At 40.8% G+C, this 24,841-nt stretch overlaps 1 protein-coding gene across 1 annotated transcript; it reads left to right on the plus strand.

Annotated features, from left to right (window-relative positions):
• The first annotated feature begins 2,203 nt into the window (after nucleotides 1–2,203).
• On the plus strand, nucleotides 2,204–23,398 carry il15 (interleukin 15). The gene is made up of 6 exons (XM_080463247.1): nucleotides 2,204–2,520; nucleotides 18,858–18,940; nucleotides 19,263–19,338; nucleotides 20,097–20,141; nucleotides 21,881–22,006; nucleotides 22,152–23,398. The coding sequence occupies exons 1-6, from the start codon at nucleotides 2,476–2,478 to the stop codon at nucleotides 22,275–22,277; spliced, it is 501 nt and encodes a 166-aa protein (XP_080319373.1). The 5' UTR covers nucleotides 2,204–2,475; the 3' UTR covers nucleotides 22,278–23,398.
• The last annotated feature ends 1,443 nt before the right edge of the window (nucleotides 23,399–24,841 follow it).

Genomic DNA, 24,841 nt, shown 5'->3' on the forward strand with positions numbered 1-24,841 from the left:
AATAGTAAAGCGGACTTAGAGTTTTTATCGGTCTGATATCTGGACACCAATATAAAGACCTCTGATATTCACATATTTCAGAACAATTTCGTTTACAAAAAACTTTTTCCAACATAGGTTGGTGTGTAGATTTGAGGGTGTTTTACAGCTGAGTTCCTTGATAACATCTAAAATAGTGACGGGATAGGGCAGGGGTGGGTGTTCTTTGAGGAGACATAAGCAACCGGCGGAAGAGGGTCGTGTGCTGTGGTTGACACGCTGTCCTCACATGGAGAATGACCCGAATTCAGGTCCAGATTCAGCTTTGAAGCATTTCTGTGTGACAGTTTTCTCCAGGTCATGTGGTTTCCTGCCACAGTACATAAGGTTAATTGGTGTCTGTAAATTGCTGATACTGTAGGTGTCATGTGAGTGTTGGTGTCTGTCTCTGTTTCCGTGTGATGGATTGGTGATACATCCTGGGTGAACTCTGCCTTCGGGGAGATCGACGCCAACGCCTCGTAACCTTGATGTAGGGGACCTGGTGTAGAAGACAAGTTGATTGGCAGTGGCGTAGTCCGGGGAGGTTGGATCGTTGAAGGCTGGAACAACTTCAACCTCACTCCAGAGGTGTTTCATTATAACAGAGCGCCTCTCCCACAAAGCTATGACAGTTTATTTAATGAAAAGGGGCTTACTGTAGGTCTCTAATTATAATTATAATGTTTATACTTTAATAAGCTGAGCTTTACAGTGATTTGGAGTAATTGCAACTCCCACCAGGTTTAACCCTTAAAATGACAACATCCATTAAATACACCAGTTGCTTGTGTACCGAGTGGTCAAATTCACCTTGTATTTGATGAGGGAATGTCCCTGGTTTGAGTCCAGTGTGGGATTGAAGGCTTTTCTTTGTGGAACTTGCACACTCTACCTATTTGTGTATGTCGTCCCACCCCCCACATCCCCGCCACCATTGGTTGGTTCTAAACTGTTAGAAGGTGGGGGGGGTGTTTTCCCTGTGATGACCTGGCAACCTTTCCAGGGAGTCAGTTGGATAAAGTGGACAAGAAGATTGGTGGAATAGATTTGGTTTTTCTAAGGGTTTCATATTATACTGTTTTATTCGTATTCAAAGTGTCTTGCACCAAATCCAGCCTTGGTTCTGAATTTCAGCCAGTTTAAAAGTCCTCCAGTTTCTTGAAGAAATGCTGTCTTTTGACCAGAATCAGACCCAGAAGGAGAAGCTCCTCCTGAAGACGTTCAGACTCTGTGGCCATAGCAGGATGTTTCAGAATGGTTAGTTAGTTTGGTCGTATGTGTTGTTACTGTTACTACCAAGTCGCCAGCTCGCTCCTGCCAACTGTAAAGACCCGATCACACTTTTCCTTAATCCGCATTTCCAGATATTTTGATCTGTGTGAGATAAATATCGTCATCCATGCCCCTGTGCAGTCGACCGCGTGCAACCCAAATTTTGTGACCATGCAGATGTGTGCTCCGACTGCGAATGCTCCAGAGCAACGAGCAACAACAGCAATGGGCGCCTACTGGGCGCTTGTGGTGCCGGTATCCCCGTCTGTACAATCGTGTGTGCCTCTGCAAGTCTAAAGTGGTCTGCGGATGCACAATACGGGAAGTATGATTGGGCCTTAAGGGTCACCGTTACAGTTTTTCATATTATGCTGGACTTATCCTGTATATCAGTAACCTTTGAAAGTTTTTTTTTTTTTTTTTATCTATCTGTGGGAGGGTCAAAGTGAGTATCCACTACCAGAGGAAGTGGTTATTTCCCCGCAGGAAAATCTCAAAATTGCCCGTATGAGCACAAATTCGCTAAAAAGTGGAGCAAGCGAGCGAGAGGTGACACCTCTCTGGAGGCTAGTACACAGGCTATGATGATACATAGTACTCTTAGAAAACCATTCTAGAGTGACATTTGCACAATATGTGCCACTTAAGAAGAGGGGAGGGGAGGGGAGGGGAGGGAAAAAAATACTAGACAATAACCCCATCAAATAACAAAAAGCATTTAATACTTTCTTGAAACCAGGAGCCATTATTTTTCTGTGCCTTTGCTGGGTCTAAATTGGACCCCTTGTATTGGAGAACATGGTTCTCTCCTTCACTTGCCTCCATTTGACCTGTCATGTTACATTACGGGAAAATGAGTGAAATTAAACTGCCAGCAGCAGTCCTGACTGGACAGAACTGAAGTGACGACTGGGAGGAGGAGTGAACGTGCTCTCAACATTACAACAGTGTAAGTGAGTGCGTGTGTGTGTGTGTGTGTGTGTTTGTGTGTGCGTGTGTGTGTTCGTGTGTGTGTTAGCGCGTTCTCTGGTAATCTGTCACGCTCGGATCAAGCGCTAGAGACACCGGACGCAGACCAATGGGACACACAAGGACCGTCTTCGCAGATGAAATGCAACAATGTGACGTTGGCCTGCTGGTCCGCCGGGTAGGAGAGCCACCGCTGCGCCGCTGACAGACTTCATGAAGATCCTCTGTGAACTCACAAGTGTCGGAGACCCGCGAGCGGTAAGCTGCTGCCTTTCACCGCCCGAGGTGTGACCGACCTGCCGCCTCAGGTTTGAGCTTGTGCTCAGAATCGCACGTAGTGTATTTTTATTTATTTATTTGTTTTCATCAGGGAGGAAGAAATAAAAAAAAGCAGAAAGGTGTTTAAAGTTTGAGCCGGTAAGAAATAAGTGCTGCGCACTGATCGGAGGTGTGTCAACCCCGTGATCCACGTGGATCCAGCCAGGTCTACGAGTCGAGCTGCTGCTGACACAGATGTGTGAGGCATTGCGGTTATTTAGGTAAAAACAAAGAACGCACTTAGTCACAATACTTTAGTTTCACTTTCATTGCAGTGCGGATGCAATGTACTGGAGGCTCCGCCTCCTGGAAGCAGTTTATAACTGTGTTACAAATCAACTCCGGTCATAAGGGAAAACTCCAGGTTCAGATGTATATGTTATATCATAGTTAGGTGAGGTATTTTGTTTGATACAAAGCTGACAGGAGTTTATGTTATCTGTCTGAACTTTCTGATTTTGATATGAAAAAGCTGGACACACTGTTGTGTAGTGATTTGTACTTTCTCCCAGACCATGCTTGAAATTTCTCTCGGTACTCCAACTTCCTCTCTGGCAATCCATTCATTCATCAGACCACCCAGTCCATCACTGAGCAAACACAGACAGACAACCACTTACTGACATTCACACCAATTAACCTTACACCTTGCTTTTGGACTGTGGAAACCTGCACATGGCTGGCTGGTATTTTAACCCATGACCTTCCTGCTGTGAGGTGAGAGCACTAATCAGTGCTCCAGCCCTCAGCAACGCAGTTCAATTCAGAATTCAGTGTAACCTGCTGTCTTCACTCCCAGGTTTGTTCAGATTAGTTCCAGTCCCTCGCGCAACCAAATAAAACAGTTACAGAAGATGGATGATTAAGCCTGGAGGCAATGTTCCCTCTAATTTTTCATGTGTCTGGGCATACACACAAGCTCCCTGAGCACACTGAGGACCACTGTGAGCAACATCAGATGTGCACGCTGTGGCCACACACCAGTATCACACCTGTTCAAAACCTTGGATCACAGCAAGTTACATGGCTTATTAAAAGAATCAAATTACAGCAGCAATTTTCACTAGTTTACTTTTAATATAAGTGATTTGGCAAACTTTAAAGGAAAAAGACAAAAATCTTGTTGTTCATGAGATGTGTAGTATGTTTTATGTGAGAGTCCTGCTTGGCCATGGGAAGAGTCCTGCTTTGGCCTGTGTGAGGTCCTGTTGTGGCCTGTGTGAGGGTCCTGTTCTGGAAGAAATGATACATATACACCTTTCAGACATAACATTTTGTTCACATTAAAACATTCACATTTTGCACAATGACGTGTGCTGTAGCTTGTGATACAGTGTAAATTCCTGTAACTCTGTCTGTAAAATATGTAATTACTCAGTTTTTTATTATCATTTCTACTGCCCATAACTTATCTAGTAACATAATTTAATGATTAATATCCATAAGTAAAAAATCTTAATAAATGTCACTAGAATATGCACAAATCTGACTTAAATTTTACCTTATTTTTCACGTCTGTCCTTCTCACTTCTCCAATGGTTGTACACTTTGTCCAGGTTGATGGCTTCGTCTGCTTCTTGCTTTGACTTTATGCGCATCAGCTGGTCCAAATATGCCACTTCAAGACGATTTCTGGATGCTGTTTTAATATGATTCATTAAACTGAATCCTCTTTCACAATCTGCACTGGAAGCTTGAAATGTAGCACAAATATCCACAAGCTGTGAGATCTCCTTTAGCTCCTCACATCTAAGTGCTGCAGCAACCATATCTGAGAATGTGCTGATTGACCCCTGTTTAAGTTTTTGCTTCATTATGTACTTGAATTCAGCATATTGACTGTTAATGGCCTCCATAGACTGTGGGTGGTGGAGAATGGCCTCATACTTCTTTGCCAGTGTGGCAATGTCTGCTGATCCATAGTCAAAACTGATGTCTGAGCTCAGTGCTTCAATGTCAAATGCAGACCACTCCTTTAATTCATCCTCTGGAAAACGAGCATCCATGTGATCACAGAGCTTACTAATGAAAAGAGTAATCTCACCAGTATTTCTGCCATCAGCTGATGAGGTCCCCATTGCCTCTTTGACACGGTCACTCCACTGTACAGCCTTCCGCTTCAAGTATTGGGAACGCAACTTCTCAATCTTTGCTCTGGCAAAGCACTGTCCTTCCATCACAGTCAGGTTGCGTCTTTGCAAAGTGAGGCAGAGTTGTGCTAGCTCACCCAAAACATCTCCCAGAGCAGTGACAGTAACCTTGAACTTTGAATCACTCAGCTTTTTGTAGCAGTACTTTGCCACTGGATCTCCGTTATCACTGGATTCTCTCTTGCAGTATTCTTCAAGCACAGTGTAGTTCCTCAGAACAGCATTGACAGCTTGGTGCCGCGACAGCCATCGCACTTCGTTCAGAGGCCTGAATGACAATGTATCTTCATCAAGAATCTTTGCTAGGTCCTCCATTTTGCCCCTCTTCACAGTGGACCGAGAGAAAGTGGAATACACAGTTCTAAGAAGAATTTCCACATCTCGCATCATAGGTACATTTTTCCAGGCATCATCAATGCCCAAGTCCTCTCTATGGGCCACACAATGTTGTTCGGTTAGGTGTGGTATTTGGTGCTTTAACAAAGCCACGACTCCGTTGTGTTTTCCTAGCATTACTGTGGCACCATCGGAGGTCAGCATCACCATTCTCTGCAGGTCCAGTCCATGTTTGGAGTAAAACTGAGTTATTGCCTGCACAATATCCCGAGCAGTGCATGCTGTCATCTTGATGATGCCACCAAACACAGTTTTATAGTTAACATCATTTTCCTTCCTGTATTTAATATATAGGACTAGCATTTTGTGTACTGATATGTCTGTGCTCTCATCTACTATCAGGGTATGCCAGGGTGCATTTTTAACACTGCACATAGTCTCATTCTGCACTATCTCATTGAGTTCACAAATTCAAAGGCATAGTTTTTGCTTCGCCAGCTTTCTGGTATACTCACATACTTTGCCATGTGATCGTGGATTTGTTGAACTGACAGCATTGATGCATTCATTTTGATGGCTAGTAAAATGTTGTCAATGACAACTTTAACTTGCTTGGGGTCAGATTTTGTTTTGTGTGACAGCTCGTTCCTTTTCTCTCTGTCTTTTGCGTTTTCCTGCAATAATGTACCAATCCCCTGTCCCATCTTGAGTCTTCGTACAATTCCAACAGCTTTCAAATGACTTTTCTGCTGAATGTGACGCTTGAGGTAGTCCAACTTCCATTCAGTCCACATTTTTCCCTCGGAAAACTCATTTGCTCCTTTAGCTTCGCGGCATGTTTTGCAGAGTAGACCCTTCTCACTCGAAAAAGAAAAAATCTCACCCAGTTTCACCGCTTGTTCTTCTATTTGAACATACTCCGACAGCCATTCCATCTTAAAAGAACCGCATTTCTTTTTTACAATGGCTTGGTGAGTGGATGTGTCGCTGCCCGTTCGTTTCGCCATGATAAGGGGTTAGCATTTGCGTCTCGTAACTCCGCCGCACTGTTGTCAGCTAGCTAACCTGCACGGCGCGAATGGGCAGGGCAATAGTGTCAATGCTATGATTGGCTGCGTAGCGTAAGTGAACCGAATGGTATCATTGGCTGGACACCTGTCACTCACTGAGTTACGTTGCAAAATAGTACAGAAAACAAAATTATTATTATTATTATTATTGGTTTAATTGATTAGATAAGATTAGGACTAATATTAGATATTAATTAATACGTTTATGTTGAATTTTATTTTATGCGCTGCATAGATTTTCTTGTGCGCTGAGAATGTGCGAGCAGTGCGCGATTGCTCAAGTGCGCAGCTTAGAGGGAACATTGCTTGGAGGGTCAAAGTCATTTTAATAATATTGGGACCACATAGGTACAATTTCATATCACGTATGAGTCAGACCAGTGAATATACAGCACAACACACTATACATACTAGCATCTCCAAAATAAAATAAATAATTGATACCAGTTCATTCTGAAAATATTCACAATAATTGTAGTTTTAACTAAATTTTTCAATATTTTATTTTCATTTTACTTTTTTTTTTTTCAAGACAATACAGTACAAAACAACACAACAAAACAACATGGCTCAGATGCATACATTGTTACCAAATGAGTATACACAAGAATATAACAGAAGGGATGCAGAGAAAAAGAAAAGGAGTTCAGTCAGCAGCTACTGTATCTTGATCTTTTCAAAATGAGAAAGAAATGGACTCCAAAAGTGGGCAAAAATGTCCATGGAGCCATGACGAAGTCTTTCCATTTGTATTAGATACAACATGTCAGTGACCCACAGCTGGAACGAAGGAGCAATGGGGGACTTCCATTCTTTCAGTATTATTTTTTTTGCAACAATTAGACCCAGTTCCAGTGGTTGTTGCATTACAGCAGGGATAGTCCTAATAGTTTGAGTGCAGCCAAAGAGAACAAGTCCAGCTTCAGGTTGAATGGGCGTCTTATATGTTTTGGAATAGAAGTCAAATAATTTTGACCAGAAGCCTGTTAGTGAAGGGCAGGACCAAAAAGCATGAGACAAAGTACTTTCTGACACGTTGCACCTGTCACACATTGGGGAAACCGAGGGATAGATTTTGTGTAATCTGGCTTTAGAATAATGCAAGCGGTGGACAATTTTAAATTGGATCAATTGATGTCTGCTGTTCACAGAACAAGAATGAATTTTAGATAAGCATTTGGTCCACATGGATTCAGATAATTCAATACCCAATTCTTCTCTCCAAGTATCCCTCGCTTTCACAGTACTAGCGGTAATATAATCATTCAATAGGCATACCACTTTTGAAACAAGATGCTTGGAATCGGGAGGGCTTTTGAGAATTTGATAAATTTCATGTTCAACTGGAAGATTTGGAAAATGTCCAATTTCCGATTGAATATAATGCCTGACCTGTAAATATCGAAAGAAGTGTGACTGGGGCAAATTGTATTTTTCCCTTAATTGATTGAATGATGCAAATTTACCATCAACATATAAGTCATTGATTGACATCAAGCCCTTCCTTCTCCAGTCATTGTAAGACTTGTCATGCCAGGGAGGTGCAAAACAATGATTGAGGCATATAGGCGTTTGTACTGATGTGTTTGGTAAAGACAAAAAGTTTCTTATTTGGTTTAAAATCCTAACAGACTGCTTTAACGTATAGCACAGGTTCTTAAAGGACTCTGGTTTCTCAAATTTGGAAAATAGCATTGCTGGTAAAGAGGAGTTGTTGGTAGAGTTGGCCTCCATTTTAAGCCACAGTGGGGTAGAGGGTGTCTGATTGTCCAGAGTACCTTGTTGCCAAAACATTAACGCCCTAACATTGGCAGCCCAATAAAAATGTTTAAAAACTGGCAGGCCCAATCCTCCCTCCGTTTTAGACTTCTGTAAGTGTATCTTTGAGATTCTGGCATGCTTGCCATTCCAAATATAGGAAAGGATAATGGAATCCAAGTCTTTAAAAAAAGCGGATGTAAGATAAATTGGGAGATTTTGACATAAATACAGAAATCTAGGGAGACAAACCATTTTAATCGAGTTTATGCGCCCAATCATTGATAGAGGCAAAAGCTTCCAACCTTCAATATTCTGCTTTAATCCTGATATAAATCCTGCAAAATTCAATTTGAAAATACATTTTGGATCTTTGGGTATAGTCAAACCAAGATAAGTGAAATGGTCATTAACTACCCTAAATGGAACTCTTTCCAAAAAGCCTGGTGAGTAAATTTTGGTGAGAGGCATAAACTCACTCTTTGACCAGTTTATGGTGTATCCTGACATTTTTCCAAACGATGTAATCAGGCTGAGAAGATGAGGAACCGACTCCTCAGCATCCTGCAGATACAATATTACATCGTCAGCATATAAACTGATGATCGTCTCCACACCACCAACCTGAAGCCCACGTAAGTGTGGATGCGCTCTAATTGCTGCAGCAAGAGGCTCCAGTACTATAGCAAAAAGTGCCGGTGATAAGGGACAACCCTGCTGAACTGAGCGTTGCAGGAGAAATTAAGTTGACCGATCGCCATTTGTCAAAACAGAACACAGCGGACTTGCGTATATTAATTTTACCCAAGATATAAAATCTTCACCAAATCCAAACCTACGCAATGACTCAAATATGTAAGGCCACTCAACCTGATCGAAAGCTTTATGTGCATCAAGAGACAAAATAGAAGCTGCTTTGGTGTGACTATAATCAGTGTAGATAGTATTGAGCAGTCGTCTAACATTGGAAAAAGACAGTCGACCAGGGATGAATCCCGTCTGGTCAGGGTGAATAATAGATGTTAGATGCCTATTCAATCTTGTAGCCAGGATTTTAGTTATTATCTTCCGATCAACATTTTGAAGTGCGATTGGCCTAAAACTAGCGGGATCTGTTTCCTCTTTGCCCTTTTTTAAAATAAGAGAAATGTTGGCTTCATAGAGAGTTTTTGGTAACTTCTTACCACTTTTGGAGTCACGAATCATTCTGAGTAAAAGGGGCGCAAGGATATCACAGAACTTCTTGTAAAATTCTGAGCTAAAGCCATCAGGCCCGGCTGCCTTATTCGGTGAAAATGACTTTATAGCAGTGATGATTTCCTGTAGGGTGATGTCGGAGTCAAGGTGTTTCCTGGCAGTATCACTCAATTTGGGTAATAAAAGAGTATCGAAGAAATGATTAAAATCGGACTGTGAAGCTGTGTGTTTAGACGAGTAAAGTTCACGGTAGAACTCACAGAACCGATTGTTTATATCAGCAGGATTGGTTATGAGCGCACCAGTCTTAGATTTAGTACTATAAATTGCTCTCGAACTCTGGGCACCCTTAAGCTGTCGTGCTAACAGTTTGCCTGGTTTATCCCCAAGTTCAAAATTTTTTTGCCTTAATTTCAAAAGTAAGTTATTAATTTGATCACTCATGATACCGTTATATTCATATTTAAGCTTCATTATCTCTTTATATTGATCAGGTGATTTTGAAATTTGATATGTTCTTTCTAACGTAGGAAGTAAGTGGTTAATTTCAAGCAGTCGCTTTTCTCTTTTTCTCTTAAGGGCTGATGTATAAGAGATTATGTTACCTCGCAAAACTACTTTTAATGCTTCCCATAAGGTGGAATCAGACACTTCACCGTTGTCATTTAAATCTATGAAGTCTTTCAATTTAGAGGAAATGTTATTAATGAAATTGTCATCGCCAAGAAGATTTGGATTAAAACGCCAAGAATATGCCTGTTTTGCAAGAGAAATATTTACTGATATTGTTAAGGGGCTATGATCTGAAATCAGTATATTATGATATTTGGAATTAGTGATCCGTGAAATTAGGTTTGAGCTGACCAAGAAATAATCAATCCTACTGTAAGACTTGTGCACGTGAGAATAAAAGGAGTAGTCTCTGCTTGTCGGGTGCTGGATCCTCCAAATATCAACCAGGCCTCTAGTTTTTAGAAGATTGTTTAGAAGCCGTACGGATGCAATATCTGGTGGTGGCCGTGTAGATAATCTATCTAGGAAAGGATCTAGGTAACAGTTGAAATCCCCAGCAATCACTATATTTGAGTTATTGTCATCTGGAAGCAAGTCAAATACTTTAGAAAAAAAATTAGGCTCATCCGTATTCGGGCCATATACGTTAAGAAAGGTTAACGGGAATGAGTTTATGCTACCAGAGACCATAACAAATCTCCCAAGAGGGTCATTGATTACAGAGGATATCTGAAATGGGACAGTCTTTCTGAATAGTATTGCTACACCACGGGCGTGGGAGGTGAATGGCGATTGATAAATTTGAGATATCCAATTACACTTTAATCTGTGATGCATTGTAGCTTTAATGTGGGTCTCTTGTAGGAAAATTATATCTGCAGATAAGGATTTGAGATGTTTAAAGACTTTCCCTCTTTTGACTGCACTACCAAGCCCTTTCACATTCCATGAAACTAACTGTAAATCTCTGCCTCCGACTTGTAAACTCCCCTGTGTGTTAATCATTTAAGAACAAAAACAAAAAAAGGGGAGAAAAATACAACAGTGTACATATACACACTCCATCTGGTTTGCAAACATTTTTAAAATACAATGAAATAGAACCTTGCATCCGAGCCAAAGAACAAGAACAAATACAAACATCACAAACTCCCCCCACCCCCCCTTTGCGTCCACTGAACCTGACGCAAAACTTCCCCGTTTTACCTGAGCTGGAGCTATCGGACAGATGGTAGACTCAACGTGAGTCACGGCGCCCCCACCACAAAACTCAACATAATGACTTCAAAATATATTTAAAACACCACTGGAAAAAATGAGTGCGAGAGAAAAATAAAATACTAAATAAATACAAACAAAAATTAACAAAATAAATAAGCAATAAACAAATGCACCTTCATTAAGTATAATTCAATGGTAGTTGGACAGAGTCAGTACTTTGTAGAATAATAATGAACAGATCCAGAAACAGTCCAAATTGTGGTGCATTTGGCTTAAGTAGATGAAAAAAAATTAAAATAAATAAAATAAAAATACAAAAAATAATAATAAAAAATAATAATAATATAAATCAAAAATTTAAATAAATAAAGATAAAATTAAATAAAATTTAAAAATAGTCACTCTCACCTCGAATGTGCGATAGGATTTATTGTATTGCTCAACTTTAGACCGTCCTACTCATTCACCAGAGCGTCACGTTTCCTCTGCAACAGAGCTGCCTTTGCTGTCGCTGGATCTTTGAATGTCTCCGGTGCTTCTTCGTCACGCCAGTGTACACACAGTCGGGCCGGGTAGCGCAGATAGTGCTTGATTCCTTCATCTCTCAGGGTTTGCATCACGTCACGGAAGGCACGGCGCTCAGTCATCACTTCGTTGGTGTAATCCGGGAAAATCAGGACCTTGTTTCCTTTGTACTCCATTGGTTGTGACCGGCTGAGGCGTATAATCAGCTCCCTCACCTGAAAATGGTGAATGCGAGCCATGATGGTGCGCGGTCTGCTTCCAGCTGCCGGCTTGGGCTGCAGAGAGCGGTGTGCTCGATCGACTTTCACTGGATTCGGAAAGTGTTGTTTGCCCAGCAGCTCTGGAATAAGTCTGGAAACAAAATCAGTAGGTCTTCCTCCCTCCGCATCCTCCTTTATACCAACAATCTTAATGTTTTGTCGGCGTGAGCGACCCTCCAAATCCAGCACTTTGTTTTGAAGCTGACTGGCGTGCTTGGATAAATCCTCGTATTTGGCTCCGAGGGCATCGATGCGCTCCTCCAGAGCGCTGATCGTTTGCTCTTGACTGACCATGCGGTTCTGTAAATCAGTTTGTACGGAGAGTACTGACTGAAACTTAGTATCAAAAGCATCAAAACGCTCGTCAAGCTTTCCCAAAATCGACTCGGATATCTCCTTGCACATTTCCTTACATATTTCGTAAGTCTGGGTTCTGTCATCCGGAGGGTTAGCTGGTGCTTTAGCAGAGGGCTCAGTGGGACGGACATTGTTAGCAGGCCCGTTAGCATTAGTCCCGCCGATGTATCCGTCAATGGTCTTATTCTTATTTGAGGCGCTTGTCTTCGGAGGCATGGTTCAGGAATGTAGTACTGGATGTAAAAGGCAGATGTGTGAGCAAAAAATAACTCCTGGGGAGATTTACCGTGGTGTAAAGCAGTTTTGTTGAAGCTGTGGTGGGGAGCACAAGCCAAACACGTCTACATCCTACGCCTGCGCACTAGCGCCCCCGTTTTAACTAAATTTAATAAGAATTTAATTACAAATTGTCTTCAGAAGTGATTCTCATCAGACTTCCATAATAGTTCTGGGCATCAGTGTTGGGTTGCTTCAACCCTCAGTGGACAGTTCAGGAACAAAACATACTTTTAATTCAAAGAAAGTTATTTTCTACATTTACAAATCTCATCCTGTCTGCTGGATTGGACTCTGTGGTGGGCTGGTTTTGGTACACAGGGCACATGCTTGACACCCTTGTTTTGAACCTGTAAGTCAAATTGTTTCCCCCTGTACTTTACAATGGGTGGAGCAGTAAGTAGAATACACAAGCCTAAATATTGCATTAAAACATAGATGGTTAACATTTAAAATATTAGTACTGAACTAATAGCATCACATAACAAAAATAATATCAATAATGCTCCATTAGTCAAACTACCAACCAACCAACCAACCAACCAACCAACCAACCAACCAACCAACCAATCTTAATTCATAAAACACATTTCATAAGAACAGAATGCAACACAAAGGGCTTTGCTAAATATAAACAGTGAAACACAACACAAGAATCAGGATTGAAAACTCAAAATAGAAAATTACTTTAAATCAATAAATGAGCAAGAAAGTTAAAATACAATAAACAACACAGTAGAAGAACACGCCCAGTAACAGAGAAATGATTGAAAATAATAAATAGAACATAAAATAACAATCATTCAAATATGAAATACAAGCCTGGAAAATAAGGAATGTTTTGAATTTTCCCATTAAAACCATCACCACCTATAAAACACATTGAGTTATTACTTATGACTTGTTAGTATATTTATTCATTAATGGGAAGTTCATATGTTTTCTTGGTCGTGCATGTCTGTATTTGGCAAAACTATTTGTTTTCTAACATGGTTATGTGGTGGTCAGAACTCCAGCTTCAATGCTTAATATGGGCCTTACTGATCCGTTCTGTGAAGAGTTTGGGTGTTCCCTCTTTGCATGAGCAATGTGAAGCGCACCGCTATCAACTTGCCATCATTGTTACTTCTCGGCACAATTATAAAATTGCCGCTGTAAATGAGCCTAATCCTTTCCTCCTGTTGGGGGTAATTCATAATTAATCACTCTAATGATGCCAACGCCAGTGTGCCACCCACTTTGGAAATGGTCATGGATCCATTAGCTCTTTGATACTGCAGGTATTTATGAAACTCACAAGAGAAACTCTGACAAACAGCTGAAAGTATCAAGCAAAATCCTTCTATTAACAGATAATTAAAAACATAAAAAAAAAAACAGAATTTCATTATTATGTGTTGCTGATGGTGCAGCTGATTCGTAACACTGTCTCATTCATTTATTTACCCTTAAAATTACAGTTAAATACTGTGCTCAGGACCTAAACCATGTTTTAGCTGCTTTGACTTGCTCCAGGGTCTTTAGGCTGAAGGTCTAGAATTTAAGAATTGATCAAATATAAAAAATTACTAATCCACGTGATAAAATCCATCAAGTCAGGCAAAAGTTTTCCCCCAGCAAACGTTAAAGGATCCCCTGCCTGAAGCAACCCAGTGACTGTTACGGTGCATACCACACGGACTATTAGGAAGACTAATGGACCTGCTTGTTCGTGCAGTTATCCATTCAGTCAGTCTTTTAGGCATGAGTGTGTAATATCCTGCAGATACAATCGGGAAGCATCAGCTAATGCTCACATGGAGAAAGTGCTCTCATTGAATTTGACTTTGGCATGATTGGTCTCAGATGGGCTGGTAGGAGCAGCTCTTAGAGAAGCAGAGAGCAGAGAAAGGTTGGCGCAGAACAAATGTTGTAGCAACTTTTTACTGTTGTTGGAAAACTATAATGGAAACAACTTCGTGGAAACTTTTTATGTTGATCTAATTTGAGAAATGTTCGTTTGCACATGTCTAGCCCTTTATTTCTGAACAGACTAATGGTTTAAATGACTACGTCTTTCCTAATGATGTTTCCTGACTGTGCTCGTTCCTTCTCGACCACAGTATATCCAATCCAAACGCGTGTGTTTCAAAACAGATGAATTTAAAACAGATCACTTTCAGTTTTAAAAATTCTTCACTTCGCTCAGTGTAAGCGAGCAACACACAGTGAGCTAACGATATGGTTGCGTGCGGCCAAATCTTAATGGTACACGTAGCAAATGAGGGCTGGGCTATGTCATATAATCCATCAACTGAGGTACTGCAACTCAAACGACTGCCAAAGCTAACGCTGGTTCTGATGGAAAGGTGTCAGAACACACAGTGCAGTTTACCTCACAGCTGTGGACCAGTCAGGATGAACACGGGTGACGCTTTGGGCCTGATGCACCGTGCTGCAGTGAACCCTTGAGTCCTGCTATCCATTTGAATGCCACTTCAACGTGTACCTCTTCCCCAGGCACTGGAAACTAGTGTCTTCTTTCAACAGGCTCAAGCACCCGGTCGCAAAGCAGAGAAGGTGCGGGTGTAGTTTGAGGCTTGTTCTCTACATCTTCCTCAAATCTCAGTTCAGTCAAACATTTGTGGGATGTGTCCTTTCTACGGAGGGTTCGGCTTAAAGGGGTCATAATATAAAGCTTTATAATGCTTTCACCAGTGGCGGCTGGCCAATAGAGGGCGCTAGGGCGCCGTCCCACCACATTACCTTCAAAAAGACATAAAAAATTAATAAATTTTGAGCTATATGTATGTATATATTTAGATACGCAAGATAATAATTATATAGTTAATGAGTAAAGTTGTTTCGTTCGTCTGCGTTGTCTGACTGCTGACTTGTTTCCGTCATGGGCACAAAAATCTTTGGCCATAGACTCTCGTTGAAAGTTGCACATGCGCATTAATCTACTCGTCTACAATGCACCATTCCTGCGCCCGGAGCTGAATGCAGCTGGGGCTGACGTCACAGCCGTCTGTCATAAAGTGCAGCTGACTGATGGGTCGAGTCGCGGGAGTTGGAGAAGATAGGACAGAGACGCAAAATGGAGAGAGAGAGAGAGAGAGAGAGAGAGAGAGAGATTAGCTAATTCAGTAAAGACAACACCTTTTGAGAGGAGAACATATGAGGAGAAGATCGATAGACCAGAGCTGCCTAATTGTAGGACGGTCAAAGGGAGGGCCTTCCTTGATTGGGAATGGCTAAACCCCTGATGACACTATATAGGGTTTGATTTGTGATTGGCTCGTTGGAGCAACACACTTTTTTAAAAATTTAGATAAGCCAGGGAGAGAGATGACAGACTTTCTTTACTTCTGGGACATCTTTGGCCGCACAGTGGCGCAGTGGTTGCCTCACAGCGAGTAGGTCGTTAGTTCAAATATGGCCTGGGGCCTTTCTGTGTGGAGTTTGCATGTTCTCCCCGTGTGCGCGTGGGCTTTCTCCCACATTCCCAAAAACATGCACCGGGGGTCCCCGAACAAAGACCCTCAGCCCCCCGGGCGCTGCTCTGTGTGGCTGCTACCGATGGGTTAATTCGGGAAGAAATTTCCCCTCTGGAGATTAATGCAGTGCTGTAAATTCCCAGGGATGAGGACGCATATTACTGTTGGGGAAACCGTTAGAAAGGGAATTTTGCATAATATGCCACCTTCAAAATCGCCTTACAGTTTCCAGAACTTAAAGGATCTGCTAACATCTTGGTGCAGATACGACCGCACACCTTCAGAGGTCAAGTTGTCAGTCAGTTATCAACATTTTAAAATTGGAAGGAGAAACTATAAGTTGTAGAAAATGGACTTTTTCTAATTACTGAGCACCAGATAGCAGGTGAGAAATACAATCTACATAACTCTCTTTTTTGCTGCCTAAATTCAAGTTTCATAATATGTTTATTTCTGTTGTTTGCTTTCTTTAGTCCACGCATTTTAAAAAGTGACACTTTGGATTCATTTTTATGTTGTTTTATCAGTTACAAAAAAAAAAAAAAAAAGCAAACAGCGAAGATTTGATGTGCCTGTAGACACAATGATGCAGCACTTACAACGATAGAGGAATTCACCTCATGTTTATTATTTCCCTCCTATAATCCAAATCTGTTTAGTTTCACAGAGCTGCTTTCAAACTGTTTTACATTTTTGGATTGTTACATAAACACATGGCACAGGCTTACTCCGGCTGCATACATTCTATGTCATACCTCAGTAAGCGAACCGTCAATGAAATGTTACAGAGGAAAATAAAAGGTTTAAGTAAACCGCCATAGACTTTTTGGAATTGCTGCCAGTGATTCTGGATTACCTGTAAAGACCATCATGCGTACTTAAATTTATATCTAAGGGTAATTTAAATATCAACCCCCCCCCAAAAAAAAAAAAAAAAAAAAAGAGTACCTGGAAAAACACACATTGAGGATATACAAACCCTGACACTGAAAAATCATAAATGGCTAAAACATCTACAATGGAACTGTTTAAACAGCAATTGCCTTCTACCTGAACAAATGACAGCATGTAAGACATAAACATTCACAAGAGCCAAAATAGTTAAAACAGCAAATAAGAAAATAAAAAAAAGAAATCAGAAATTCATCAGAAATTAAATATCTGTGGTTTTATATTTTAAACTTTCAAATAACATAAATGTCAACTGAATCACTGTTATAGTAAATACTGCTACACTCATTTAAAGTTGAACTATACAAAACATTAACATTTGTAAGGAAAGACTAACCTGTCCACAAATGTTACTTTAATCAAACTGGTGTAGTGGAAAGTTCAAGTTTATTCCAGTCCGATAAACCTCCTGAGAACAGTGAAATATTTCTATGTTCTGGTCAACAAAGTGGAAATTGGATGAGTGCTAAGATCATATAGAGAAACCAGAGAAGGGACGTTTGTATTTGCATTGACTCTCCAAAGTGTTGCTCCTCCAGACATGACTGGCCTGAACAGTTCCTTAGGACATAAGATAATGGCCGTTGATAATCGAAAGTGTGAGTAGATGAAGCTCTTCTCTCTGTTGTGACACGAGAGATCCATCAAGAGATCTGACGGTTTGGTTTCGCCTGATGTCTTAAAGGACACAGGACCGACACTCAGGTTAAACAATGTCTGTAATGCCACTCTCCTGGCATTACAGACATTGTTTAACCTGAGTGTCGGTCCTGTGTCCTATAAGACATCAGGTTAAACAATGTCTGTAATGCCACTCTCCTGGATTCCCAGCTTGACGTTAAAGCAGAATAAGTGCTGTGGTTTACTGGTTACGCTGTTTGTGGCTCAATCCACAGCATGAACCCACATCTTAATTCCCGACTCCACAAACATTTACTTGTTTCACAGCGTTACGTCTGTGTAAACGAAATATTTGGACATCTCTCTAAGAAATCCTGTAACTTTCTGAAACTGACATTTGCACTTTATGCAACACACTTTTCACAGTGATCCATTAGATGTGAGGATGTGGGAAAGTAACCAGGCTTTGAACCTTCCCTCGCAAGTATTTCCATTACATTTCTTTTTTTTGTACAACTGAGAGCAACTATACAATTTCCTTGTACTACACAGATTCACTGTTTTGAACAGCCATGAATACATTTTTGATCTTTTTGGACAGCATTTCTTTTTTTTATCCGAGGCCCTTCGGCAAGGCACAAACCGAGTATCATGAACCTCCTGAAAGCAGTCACAGAATTGCGGGAGCATTTTTGGTCAACAAGGAGGAGATCAGACGACTGCGGACAAATACCTGTCATCTGAACGACAACGCGTCTGAGTGCAAGAACGAACTGCCTGTGCACGCACTCTCCACCATCGTGTGGGAGTGCATTAAGACTTTAACCTAGAATGCTGGCTTATTGAAAGTCTTACATAGTCGCTATTAATTTATGACTGTTATGTCTTAAGGCCTGAGTGAACTTTGGACTTTTCACCTCGGTTGTTTTTCTTTCGTTTTTCTGCACAGACGTGAAAGTAGGATTCATCAGACCACAAGCACGACCCCCCCCCTGCAGCTCTCCAGTTCAGAGCTGGTTTTTTTTAATATTCTTTTTCAGGTCAAACTAAGTTGGCGGACTGGATGCATCACTTTTTCTTTTTTAAATAACTTTCAAAAAAATCTTCTGGGATTATTTGCTTGTGCAGGTCTTAGCATCTTTAGGTGATATGAATTCATATTTATTGCTGTAAATTTAATGTATGCATATTGAATCGAAAATGGAATCGGAATTGGAAAAATCTTATCAATTCCCATCCCTATTCTTGACTAATATTCAGAATCATGACTATGTTCATGTTAATTAGGGCCAGACTGGATGCACGGAGCAAACTAAACTGCAGCAGCAATTAATCTAAAAGGAGTTTGAAATTGTTTAGTAGCTTTGGGCTATGTGACCTTCAAATCATGTTTGGTTTTATCATATTCATAACTTTTAATTCTAACTCCCGGTAAACCTAAAACAAAGTGTCAAGAAAGTCAGAACTGTCCTTGTTTACCTGCTGTTTGTCACAACCTTCTTGTTTACACACGCACAGCAACAAATCCGATGATTTACTAACGTTTTCTTTTAAATTTTTCAGAGAGGCGCCCAGTTCCAGTCGACCTGTAAGCTATGCCGAGAGAGCCACAAAACTCAGGTGTGGCTTTCTTTCTTAGTTCTGAGGTAGGCATACAGTGTGGCTTTGTTCAAAAACTGAATATTAGCTAGTGTCAGCTGGGTAAAACACACTAAAGACACCAGCAGCAGAAGCTCATATTTGTAGGAAATGCATGTGTGTTCATGAAACCAAGCCATTTACCAGCAACATAATGTTGATGTGTTGACAGATTAATAAACTGTAAAGCCGTCAAGATGCACAACTTAGGTTAGCTTAAGTTATGCGTTACGCGACGATGGGTAGTTTATGGACACTGTTGAAAGAGCCTGTGAAACAATTAAAGGATCGTCTCATGACTCCTTTATAATTGATTTTGTTCTCTTGAAGCCTCTTGAGTACATCTTGTGTGGCTGAAACAGAAGATCTTCAGATTTCTGTGGCGCTGCTGACACGCTTCATCAAGGTGAGAAATTATATCAAATTAATCAAGTGAGATTTTGGTTAATTCTTTGGTTTTTGCTTGTTGTTTTTATTTACTTTTAGTGTGTCAAACATATGGCCTGCAGCCCAAAATGAACTACATAATTCCGGGCTGACTGGATAAAAAGGGTCAAAATTACAAAGAAAACGTTTAACTTTTTTCCAATAATAATTCCAAATACAGTTTCTGCTTCATTCACTGGGGATGAACCTGCTTCAGTAAGAGTGGCAGACATAGAATCTTGGGCGGTAGCATTGGAACACTTTGTGGAGGGGGGGGGGGGTTGACATAAAACATAGAAATAGTGTGTCTTTATTTCAGATCTTTCTCTGGAATTGGATAGCAAGATAAATTCAAATAATTTCTTGCATTTTTAGGTGACACAAAAAAAAATAAGGAGGAAAATACAGACCATAAATAGAGGAAACAGTCTTTGTATTTTCAATTGAATTTTGACAAAGGAAGCATCAGTCAAAATGATATGTTTGAAATAGTATTTCTAAATTGAAACTTTTTTTGAGTTTTGTAAAAAGACATTGAATTTCTGTACTTTGCATTAAAACAGAGGAATAATATTCAGATTGTGATTGTAGATGTACTGGTTGTGTGTACTACTCAAGTTTAATTTTGGCCGTATGAACTGCTTCAGTGTGTCTTATTTACAAAGTGGTTGTGATTTGGTTTTTGCTATATTTGAATGACTTTTTACAGTTGATTGTCTCCTTTTTATCCGCATGCAGAAATCTGATGCCATGCTGTATGCTCCGTCCGTCAGTGACATTAAAGTAAGTGGCAAAAGTGAAAAATTCAGTTTTTTGATTTCAATCTGGAGAAATGATGTGAAGATCAGCTGATTTACACTTACAGGTCATTAGCTCTACTCATGCTGATGGAATAAAACAGAAATAATATTCAGTTTGAAGTGTTAACAGACTGCAATCCCAAAATTACTCATTTTTAAAGGTGTCAAGCAAAACTGAACATTGTTGGCTCACACTTAATGAAGTCAAAAGGAGTGTGTCTCCATAATACAGTGAATGCTGGTAACAAATAGTATAGAGCTTAAGTTAAAAATAATGGTAGACTATTTTTCCCAAAGAGGATTTTTCTAAAATGCATACCCTGGAGTTCTTGTGTGTTTCCTCTGTACTCCAAAAACCTTCTTTCACAGATATTTAAATTGAAATTAACTGCACCGTCATACAACAATCAGCTTCAAAATTCAATACAAGGGATGTGTGATGCAGTAAATGAGCCGTTAGTTCAGAAGGTGGAAGGATGAGTGGATCAGAACATCTACAAAACAGCAGGCTTTGTAAAGCGTTACAGAATTCCAGTGGTCTGGACCGACCGGAAAGTAGTCATTGCAAGAAGAGATGGTGAACCAGCAGCAGCAGGTTAATGTGTGCCCAAGAGTGTGGAGCAGAGTCTGGCACTGGAAAAGCAGCGAAAGAGCAAAAACTAATGTGATTAAGTTTAATGATTTAAAAAAAAAAAAAAGATGTCAGAATACAGTTTTCTTGTGTATGAGGCTGAGGGCCTGCAGGCTGGTCACAGGGTTCATCCTGACAATGGAGCCAATCACTGATAATCATGAGCATCAGCCGCCCTTTGCAATGCTGTTTCCATACATTTGACAAATACAAACAACATGAAGGGAAACAAACCAACAAAGCACAGGTGATGAGAAGAGTCCTTTGCGATGTGTTTTGCTCTGCAGAGGTAGTGGGTGTCAGTCATGACCTTGGGTGAAGGGAGAGGCCAGCCCATATTTTGTTTTGGTGCAGATTTGATCACCCTCTGCAGAGTTTTATCCGCGACTGAATGTCCTGAGTATCACACCATGAGGCAGTAATTCAAGATGCCCTCGATGGTCAGCGGCAGTAAGCCACTAGCAGCCTCCTACAAGGACCTGCAGGAAGTGCAGACGCTGCTTACCTTCTGCATAACAGCCTTGGGATGTGGGAGGCTGGTCAGCTCCGCACTTCCTGAAGTGCAGGATCAGCGATTTTTGTTGTCTGGAATACTGCAGGCTTCCTGACGACTGGGAGGATGGTGGCTGATTCGAGGCAGGCTGGGCTGATGCCTGAGCTATGAATAGATTACAAATGCAAGTGAACACAGCAGCAAACACTATGAGTGCCATCCTGATCGGATAAGCAACACACAATTACGATGCCCTATTTCTTACGTCTTCAATCCACCAAACAAGAGTCTACGGCAAAACAATACAAGGAAAAGATTCAGGGACGTTCCAGAGCCTTTTTGAGTACTTGAATTCTCAGGTCACAGTCCAAATTGAGTTTCTCTGAAACATTGCAAAAGGTTGCCCCTATTGAAGAATCTGCTTAAACCTCCCGAGTGGTGTCAATACAGAAAATTGTGTGTTTTTTTTTTTTTTTGGGTATCAGATATTAAGTTTTTGTCATTTAGACATCGGTACCTGCATGAATGGCCATGGGGCGTGGCATAACATGGGATTTTTCTGTTTTCGTCTGCGATGACAGATTTATTTCTCTTCCAGGATAGCTGCAAAACGATGTCACTGGAGTGTTACATGTCTGAGTTGAAAATGGTCATCATCGAGGAGGCAGTCCCAGATAAATACGCGAATCCGATCCATCATTTCGCCCCAACAGCGAGTCCTGATGCAAGTTCTTGTTTCTTACATTACATTTTCTCGAACTCACTGTGTTTATAGCAAACTCGTTGAGTCGTTCTGGCTGATTATTGTAATTTAACTCTTTCAAGTTTCTTTAAAACAAATGTTTAATCGTGTCTCCTTTCAATTTTAGGGTGGATGTTTACCGTGTGAAGCACATCCTCTTGAAAACATCACGATATTCATGGACAAACTAAATAATCTTTTGGAACAAATTATCACCAAACAAAATCTGCTGAAAGAATCTGCAGACACGTAGATCGAAGAAACGTAACACCTTGTAAATACTGTGAGCTTTAAATGTAAATTGTATATATTTGTATAAAAGTGTTCATATTTTGTAAATATTATGTTGTAACAAAGTCTATCCGTGGTAATACATGACATTTTAAATAACGTTTGTTATACATTATTTGATACTCCAGACAGCATCAGATATGTGTGAGGTATTCGAATGTGTAGCATGACAGTATTAGTCTCAGGCCTCACGACCTGCTTGCTTTGAACAGCACTGATAACGCCTGTCTGCGCCTCACAATCTGCCTTATTGTTGTAGTTTTACGCGTACTCACCACTTTATTAGGTACACCCAGCGTTAACTTGCATGAACCCCATTTGCCTTCAGATGCTTCCCAGTCCTTTGAGGCTGATATTCAAAAAAGTCCTGGAAATGTTCCTCGGAGACCTTTTCAGCAGATTTGTGGGCAGACGGAGCAGCTGCAGCTGTGTTGGCTGTAAATTCTTTAAAAATCAGTTTAGAATGCAAGACAGGAAGCAGTATATTACAACCCTGCTCATGTAGCAGCCGTTTAACAAGCAATTCTACTGACGCAGGCCTATAGAGGAGAGGAAGCATCTGAAACATGCAGAGTAAAGTTTAGCCACAAGGTTGGGAAGGAATGACATTGTCCTGTCATTCGTCACCTCCACAGAGACTGCTGAATATTTACTTGGACCTGGGGAACCGTTTATAATAACTGGAATGGAGTTACATACCAGAATTGAAAAGCAGGAATGCACATCACTGCACATAAGTAAACTAGGAAAAAGAAAAAAAGAAGAAGAAAAAACACCTTCAACTTTCTGGGGCTTTATATTACTGTGTGAAGTGACAGTTTCGGAGATTGTGTTGGATTACAGAGTTTGCTGATTTGCTGCTTCCCCCCCCTAAAATAAACGTTTTTGTTTATCTCTCGCAACTGTAAATCGCAGCAGATTTTCTATGCAAGGGTAATGATTGTCTGAATGTTGGTTTCCTCTTAAACTGTGTTTTCTTTTTCTTTTTAAATATAACAAACCTAAATTTTGCAATCTGCTGAAGTGTTTATGTGCTGTACACTTTTTGAAAGTTGACTAAAGGGCTAGTCACACTTATTAGTTTTTTGTTGTTGTTTTTTTGCCATTATTAGTTTTCATAATTGCCTTTATTGGCAAAAATTCAGGCCCGAGATGTGCTTTAAAGTGCTAAATTTAAAAAACAGTAGAAATCCTCCTTTTTGACGCAAACATCAATCTCCTGTTTAAAAGAAAGCACATGCTACCTTTGAGCAAATATTAAAAATGTGTATCTACTTTTTCAGGATTTAGTCAGTATTTTACTATTTTTATGACAGTTGTATATAAATGGGTACAACACGAGATACAAATGTGATGGCCCATGAAGAGAAAATCCCGGGTCGACATTTATTGCCCATTTTTAGACTATTACTCCGATTCAAGAGAGCTTCTCAGTGGTGAGGGAACGACGCATGGTTCACAGCTAAAAGCCACAAAGGGATGAAATAAAGAAACAGTGGTTCTTGAATCGGACCGTGGTCTCAAATAGAACAGTCGGAGTTGCCAAAATGTGAACATTAAAATATACTGAAGAAAATGAGATAGAAAATTGTAACAGCACTGTGGGATTTTAACCGTCATCCTTAGGGGAGGTTTACACTATGTTCACGGCAGCCCTGTTTGCCCAAAATGTAGTGCGCCGTGGGAATTTGGGGAATTCTGAGGAAGGTCTGGCACGTTTTTCACGTTCTGTCAAGGCTTTCTACAGATGAAATGTGTACGTCGCACCATTTTGAAAGCAGGTTTATGCCTCACAGGGCCACCAGAAGTGAAGGCAATCATTGTATCCTGAGACTTTAGCTGGGTGTACACATACTGTACCTCTTCATTTCTTTTTCGGTGGCAGAGCTTGTAGAAGGTGTTCTGTCGTTGATTGCTCAGACTCCAATGAAACTCGCCTCCAGGCCCGGCTTCCTCCCAGACCGTGCGCGCCGTGGCAGACCGGAGGAGAACGCAACGCGTCGGGTCCACAAACCGGGACAAGCCGCGATTGACCGTGATGAAACGGCTACCATACGCCATTACACGCCGTGAAAACCGTGACGCGACGTGATAAAACGCGAAACAACCGTGATAGAACGCGCACTAAACGTCACTTCCTGTAAGCCTCCTTTACCAGAGGTAAGTTCCGCCTCCAAGTTCTGTTACGGCCAATTACGTGCTGCCACATTCATCCCATTTTGCTACGGCCTACTAAGTTTCTCATCTGTGCCGTGGCCGCAGTATGGAATTTTTTGACAGTTTAAAAATCTGGCACGGCGCCCACGGCAATCACGACCTGTTACATTTGCCCATCCCGTCCCCCTGCGTTGTCTGGCGTCCATCTCGTTTTGTCCACGGTGGCCTGAAACGGGGCTGCCATGGCGATCGGGAACATCGCGTAAATGTACCTTTAGAATGAGCAGATAGAACGTGAAAGATAAAAAACAGTTTCAGCAGTCCAAACACAATTCTGATGAAAGAAATGAACACGTCTGATATTTACCA

The sequence above is a fragment of the Lipophrys pholis genome (genome assembly GCF_963383615.2).
Source record: "Lipophrys pholis genome assembly, chromosome: 5".
NCBI classification, from domain to species: Eukaryota; Metazoa; Chordata; class Actinopteri; order Blenniiformes; family Blenniidae; genus Lipophrys; species Lipophrys pholis.